The sequence below is a fragment of the Helianthus annuus genome, chromosome 12, assembly GCF_002127325.2.
Source record: "Helianthus annuus cultivar XRQ/B chromosome 12, HanXRQr2.0-SUNRISE, whole genome shotgun sequence".
Taxonomy (NCBI): domain Eukaryota; kingdom Viridiplantae; phylum Streptophyta; class Magnoliopsida; order Asterales; family Asteraceae; genus Helianthus; species Helianthus annuus.
The window spans coordinates 104,269,201-104,276,796 of record NC_035444.2 but is presented as its reverse complement, the minus strand read 5'-3'; the positions used below and the strand labels follow the sequence as shown (position 1 = coordinate 104,276,796).

The following is a 7,596-nucleotide window of genomic DNA, read 5'->3' as shown; positions in this document are numbered from 1 at the left end:
GGTTGGCCGCGGTCACATGGCTCCGGATTTCCGGGGCCAAACCCTTGATGTACAATTCGATCCTTCGATACATAGGTCGAGACATGTTTGGGCAAAGAGCAGCATAGTCGTTGGACTGTTTGGTGTATGCCTCGATCTCTGATCCAACCATCTTGAGCTCAAAATACTCGTTTTCGAGCTTGTGGATGTCATCCCTGTGATAATACTCTTCTTTAATCATGTCCTTGAAATCTTCCCACGCGGTAGCATTAGCAGTTTCCAAACCAAACATCTGAATTTGCGCCTTCCACCAGGAAAGCGCGTTTCCTTCGAGCGTACCAGTAGCAAACTTCACCCAATTCGCAGGGGGACACTCACAGACAGCAAAGACGGCTTCGACTTTCTCAATCCAGTGTAGGAGACCTATGGCACCCTCAGTGCCATTGAAAGGGAGAGGCTTGCAGTCCATGAAGGTTTTGAAAGTACAAACATGTGGTTGCACAGGCGCATGCTGACCTGTTGTGAGAAGCGAAGCGAATAGGTTTAGGGGTGAAAAGACGATGCGGCGGTAGGATCTAAACATCCTAAAATAACGAGTTTACCTCCAGGGTGAGCTGCGAAAGCTGCAGCCACTGTGTTAAGCAGGTTAGTGAATTGAGCCTGAGTCATGTTAATGTTTCCTCTTCCACGTCCACTCATTGTCTTCATAATCAGAAAACATAGTATGAGTGTGATGTCGTAATGTAGCGAGAATGAGATAGAAGAGGGAGGTGTATCTATCTAACTAGGCACACTAGTACGTATAGCAGAACAAAAGCATAAAGTAAGCAAGCAAGTAAACACTAGTCCGAGCTGTGAGGTGTAATGTGTTGAGTCTTGCACTTGGAGTGTAGTGTCGTCGCGAGTCACGGGTTATAGTCTGGTTTTTCTCAAAAAGATTTCCCCTTTTTAAAACCAAGTTCACTAAAACCAATGGCTCTGATACCAATCTATCACACCCCCAAAATCCACATGCGGAGTGCCACCGCCTGGGGGCGTGACTGACCAGGATCCAACCACCAATTATACTGAGCATTTCAATTAATATCATAAGTAGTATTCACCAACCACAAGGTTAGCAAATATCATAACCAAAGTTCAAAAGATTTAGATCCAAATAGTAGTTTAGGTAAGTAGCGGAAGCATAGACAAAATAGTTTAAAACAAGGTTCTTAGTTCAAGTTTGTTTAGAACCCAACACACGGGTTAGACGACCACTACACATCCCCCAAGCTGCAAGCTCCTGAGTCACTGGGTACCTGCAAAGCATGCAGTAGGGTATCAACATAATGTTGGCGAGTCCACGAGGTGTCAAGTTTTTAGTTTTCGAAAACGTAAGTTGTCTAGATAAAGCATTTATAATCACGTTATGGGGAGCTACCCCATCTGTAAGCTCACTAAACTGTAGATACCGAAACTGTTGACGGAAAGTTGTTGTGCCCTGAGTCAATGTCTATCATCATTGACCAAGATGCAAGGTCTACTAGTTCACGCCCGATCCCCCCGGTCAAGGTGCGAGGTTGTCAAACCTAATAGCGCTATCAACTAATAACCCGTTCGCCCCCGGCGATTAATCGGTACTGTAAGCAGGGACTTAATGTGATAGAGTTTCGTTTAGCTTGGCTAGTTGTGATTTATAAATAATATCCAAACGTATCTCCCCCGGAGATAGTAATTTAAAAGTACCCATTCGTATTTCCCCCGGAAATAATAGTTCAAAAGTATTTTTCCCAAAGTTGGCAGTTTGTCCGTGTCCCTCCCTGGGACGCATGCTTTTAGTGTGTGAACTCACCTTGGGTTGCTCGACAGATTAGGTTACTTGGTCAAGCACGCTGGTCACCATGTCCTAGCATGGTTACCAGTATAGGTCAGGTTTGGGTACAGAGAAGTCACGTATATTCTACACGTACCTATCACACAGTACACATAACATATATGGTTATTGGGCCAGTCCTACCACCTGATCAGTTAATAGTGACACATAGTCCAGTTAAACAGTAGCAAGCATGAACAGTCTATATAGTTCGGCCCAATAACGGAGACAAGCAGCCCAGTCGAGACCAGGCGGTCTTGACTCGAGAACATGCGGTCTCGAGTCGCATCCAGGAGATCTTGAGTTGTAAATGGCTGGTCTCGAGTGGTGCAGGCATGAGTCGCAACCTCAGAGGTCTCGAGTCCCGTCTCGAGCCGAGACTATGTGATCTCGAGTCGAGACCTTGATGGTCTCGAGTCCCTGCAGTTTGTTTTGGGTTGCTTGGTCCAGGTCTCGAGTCGCAATCACTGCGGTCTCGAGTTGTAACTCAATGGTCTCGAGTCGAGACCAAGGGTTTCGACTCCACCACCTGTTGTTTCCTGCATGTCTGCATAAGTCGTACTATCCAATAGAATTCCCATGTCATGCTCCCATGTACTATCCAATGAAAATGCATAAACATGTTTTCTTGTCTAAACTTCATTCAAAATGGATCAAAACACACAAATTCAAATCTTTATATCATATTCAACACATATTCATCTAGTTCATCATTAGGGTTTTCATCCTAAACAAACATGTTCATTTAACCCGATTTATGCTAGCATAATACACCTAGTTTAATGTACTATCAATCATCATCATTCACACACACAACCGAGAACATGATAGCACCAAATTCATACATTTTTCTACTTATTCATATGTCAAGTTAGCATGATAATTAACAAATCACTCTATTCTTCCTAACCATAACTTTATCTAGAAACCAAGCATCTTCATCATAGATAAACAACAATCTTCATGTATTTCATCATTTTTACTCACTAAATCAATCAAGATCATGCAAAAGAGACTAAGCATATATTTCATCCATCAAGCACACATGACATCTAGTACACATATAACACTTAGTACACATTAGACCACTAACCGGTAGAGACTCGAAGTGTGAGGGTATGAAGGGTTGGTGAGTGAGCTTCCGAATGATGATTCCGAGCTTGAACCGAGGGTCCTTGTTGTCATCGGTTTGGTCCGAGAGAAAGGAGAGGAGGTTTTGTGGTTCTAGGGTTTTAGTGAGGGAGAGAGTGTGTAGGATGATATGTGAGAGTGTAAGGGAAAAGGTGGATGATGGGTTTTTATACTTGGTTTGTGTGGTGCACCCTACAAGGGTTTCGAGTGGGGCTCAAAGGGTTTGCGGCCCAACCGGCCCAATTATTTATGGTTCACTCGAGACCGAGTGGTCTCGAGTCGTGGTCTCGGTTCACTAGTTCTTATGCACATATATATATATATATATATATATATATATATATATATATATATATATATATATATATATATTACATACTGTTATCAACACATAGCACATCAAGATAATTCACATCTTTCATTTAATAATTCATATATACACACTGTTAATACAAGAGGGTTATTCGGGAAAACCTAGAGTGTCACAGTAGTGTTGCAACCAGAAATTCGTTTGATGTTCTCTCTAATAACCCGGAAGGCACAGATGGTGATACTCGAACAGAGAATGAGAGGCGGCCAAACTTGAAAAAAGATAGTGGTAATCATATGTTGTCGGATGAGGAGGTAGTGGAATCAATTCCAACAGAATCATCGAAGTTTATTAGACAAGAACAACGTCAAGTTTCTGAGGGGGCAAGCACTCCCGGTATTGTCGGTTTAAATGGATAGTATAGCTTCGTGGAATATAAGGGGTTTGAACCAGCCCCTGAAACAAAAGGAGGTTCGTATGCTTTTGTCTGAAAATCGGTTAGCTGTTTGTGCTATTCTAGAGTCTCATGTGGATGTTACAAACCTAGCTAAGGTGTGTAAAGCTGTTTTTCGTAATTGGGCTTGGACGTCGAATGGTGATGTGTGTGATCGTGGTACTAGAATCATCATAGGATGGAACATGGATGTTGTGGATCTCATGGTCTTATCTCTAGAGGACCAAGTTATCCATACACAAATATGTCCTAAAAATGGTAATAATCCTTTTTTCAGCTCCTTTGTCTATGCTAAGAATTCTTATCAGGAGAGAAGATGCTTATGGGAAAATCTATGTATGCATAAAAGCCTTTGCCATGATAAGCCTTGGGTAGTCATGGGGGATTTTAATTCGGCCCTCCATGTGGAAGGTTCTTTGTATGGTCCTTCTACGAGTTCCATTGGCATGAGAGAGTTCCATGATTGTGTTCAGTATACGGAACTCGTTGATATTAAGGGTCATGGGTTGCACTATACGTGGAATCAGAAACCAAAGAAGGGAATTGGCTTGTTAAAAAAGATAGATCAGGTTATGGGTAACTTGAAATTCATAGAGATGTTTCCGGAAGCTTTTGTTCGTTATCATCCGTTTAGAATATCGGATCATACTCCATGCATTCTCAAGATGGCGAACTCGGTCAAGGTGAAGCAGAAACCGTTCAAGTTTGCAAACTTTCTTACTTCCAAACCGGAATTCAGGTTGTTTGTGGAGCAGGAGTGGACGAAAAGGGTTCAGGGAGTCACAATGTTTTCGGTAACTAAGAAGCTTCGAAATCTGAAACCTTTTATGCGGAAAATTTTGTTCAAACAAGGTAATCTGCATGAAAAAGTTTTGGAGCTTAGGAAACAGTTGGACGATATTCAGAAGCAAATTGATGTTAATCCGTTAGATGTCGGCTTGAGAGAGAAGGAAGTCGAGTGTCTTAACCAGTTCAAAACGGCTTCTTATGATGAAGAATGTTTTTTTAAAACAAAAGTCTAAGGTGGAGTGGTTGTGTGCTGGCGATTCGAACACAGCTTTTTTCATAACACGCTTAAATGCAGAAACGCCCGTAGTAGAATTCAGTCTATACAAGATGTAGCAGGCAATCGGTTTGAAGGAGATAGTGTGTCTATAGCACTTGTTCAGCATTATGAAAATTTTTTGGGTCAAAAGGATCAAGTTTCGAGCATTAATATGGAGGATCTGGGTATGAATGTTTTGAGTTCTAATGATGCGAATACAATGGTCCGTCAGGTTACTCGTGGAGAAGTGAAAAACGCTATGTTTAGTATTGCAGAGAATAAAGCCCCGGGCCCTGATGGTTATACTTCGGCCTTCTTCAAGAGTGCGTGGGATATCATGGGCAATGAAATTTCTAATGCGGTCTTAGAATTCTTCGAGAATGGCAAGCTCCTGAAGCAATTAAACCACACGATTCTGGCTCTTGTTCCTAAAGTCGAAACTCCTGACTCAGTGCTTGATTATCGGCCTATTTCGTGTTGCAATGTCTTGTATAAATGTATTAGCAAGATCATTACGGATAGATTAAAAGGTAGTTTGGGTGAGCTGGTTAGCATAAATCAATCGGCCTTCGTCCCGGAAAGGAAAATTTCGGATAACATCTTGCTGACTCAGGAGTTAATGCATAATTACCATTTGAATCGGGGGCCTGCTAGATGTGCATTCAAGATTGATATACAAAAAGCATACGACACGGTCAATTGGTCTTTTTTGGAGAGTGTTCTTCATGGTTTTGGGTTACATACTAAGATGATTGAGTGGATTATGGCTTGTGTAACCTCAGTTACATACTCCTTAAGTCTTCATGGTAATCTTCATCGGTACTTTAGAGGCAGAAGGGGGCTAAGACAGGGATACCCTATGTCGCCATATCTATTCACGATGGTTATGGAAATTCTCTCCTTACTTCTTCAGCGTGGTGCATGCCCAGGCACAGGTTTCAAATTCCATGCTCAATGTGTGAAACAAAAGAATATCAATATAACGTTTGCGGATGACCTATTCATTTTTGTGCATGGAGATATCATTTCGGCAAGAAAGTTAGGGATGCCCTTGAGCAGTTCACTAATGCTTCGGGTCTAAAGCCGAGTCCAGCCAAGAGTATGGTGTAGTTCTGCAATGTTCCGCATCTTGTCAAGCAGGAAATTCTTCAAGTTATGCCTTTCAATCAAGGGACGTTGCCTGTTCGTTATTTGGGGGTGCCGCTAATATCCACTAAACTGATGTTTAAGGATTGTAAGCCGCTAGTAGATCGAATGGAGAAAAAGATCGATAGTTGGGTGAATAAATCGCTATCCTTTGCTGGTAGGTTACAGCTCATTACTTCGGTTCTGTCTTCTATGCATATTTACTGGGCTTCAGTCTTCATTATTCCTACTAGAGTTACAAACGAGCTGGAGAAGCTAATGCGTCGATTCTTATGGAATGCTAATAATCAGGGTAGGGTTAAAGCAAAGGTGGCTTGGGCCGAGGTTTGTTTACCGAAGGATGAAGGTGGTTTGGGTATTAGGAGCATATCGGATGTAAATAAAGCTCTAATGGCTAATCATGTTTGGAGTATTCTCACTAAACGGAAGTCCCTTTGGGTCCAATGGATATACTCGCATAAGTTAAATGGCAGAAGCTTGTGGGATGTTCAACCGCGGGGTAGTATTAGTTGGGGTTGGAGGAAAATTTTGGCGATTAGAGCTGCTATTCGGCCATTTGTATGGAAAGTTGTTCGAAATGGTTCTCAGACTAATGCATGGAGTGATAATTGGAACCAGATTTGTCCGCTTAATTCGTTTATTACCCCTAGAAATATAGCAAATGCGGGATTTAATCTTAATTCTTCGCTTGCGGATCTCATTGATGACAATGGCCAGTGGAAGTGGCCACGTGCATGGTATGATATTTATCCGGTTTTAATTGGGTTAAGTGTCCCTCAATTGATTCAGAATATGGAGGATAGTACAACCTGGAAAGACTTGGATGGTAACAATAGGCCGTTTGGATCGCTAGAGGTGTGGCATAATATTCGAAGTCGGGAACAACCAGTTACGTGGGTCAACGGTGTTGGTTTAGTCAATGTATTCCAAGGCACTCTTTCCATCTATGGTTGGTTATCAAGAATAAGCTCAAGACACAAGATAGATTAGCTGTTTGGGAGGCGGGGAGTGAAACTAATTTGCGGCTTATGTGCTGTCCGTTATGTAGGAGAGACCGGGATTCAAGAGACCATTTGTTTTTTCAGTGTTCGTTTGTGCATCAAGTGTGGCTTACTGTCAAGTCAATGGTGAACATGGAAGGTATTGATGGTTCGTGGCACTCTATCATGGTTGGCTGGATCAAAATGCGAGCTCAAAGAAGACGGAGGATATTGTAGGTAAGCTAGTCATTGCGGCTTCTACGTATTTTGTATGGCAAGAGCGGAATAATTGTTTATTCTCCAACACGAAGGCTAATGTGGAGTCGGTCTCTGAGAGGATTATGGGAACAGTTCGGCTAAGGCTGATGGGGTTCAAGTTCAGAAGTGTTACCAGTAATCAAAGGTTGTTGAAGAAGTGGAAGCTACTTCCTAGTGAAGCCGAGTTTGACCCGGGCTAGATATAGGGTTCTGGTTTGTAGCTTATGATGTGGTAGGGCTGTGTTTCTGGAATTTTTGTTTCTTATGGTTTTGTTTGTGGATGTTGTTTTGGTTTTCCTAGGCTTGGTATGTCAAGCCTAGTTGGTATGTCCGCTCTGGCATACCCTTGTACTTTTAGTGGTTAATTTATAAAATTCACCTGAGGTAACCCTTTACCCAAAAAAAAAGTTCTAAATATTAGTGTAGAGAAGTAGTTTTCCT

General features: G+C 42.1%; 1 protein-coding gene across 1 annotated transcript; it reads left to right on the top strand.

The window, feature by feature from the left end:
* The first annotated feature begins 3,683 nt into the window (after positions 1–3,683).
* On the top strand, positions 3,684–4,748 carry LOC110920312. Its single transcript, XM_022164530.1, has one exon. The coding sequence runs from the start codon at positions 3,684–3,686 to the stop codon at positions 4,746–4,748; it is 1,065 nt and encodes a 354-aa protein (XP_022020222.1).
* The last annotated feature ends 2,848 nt before the right edge of the window (positions 4,749–7,596 follow it).

Excerpts from the sequence above, each read along its gene's own strand:
- LOC110920312 (XM_022164530.1), top strand. The coding sequence starts at position 3,684 with ATGGATAGTATAGCTTCGTGGAATATAAGGGGTTTGAACCAGCCCCTG.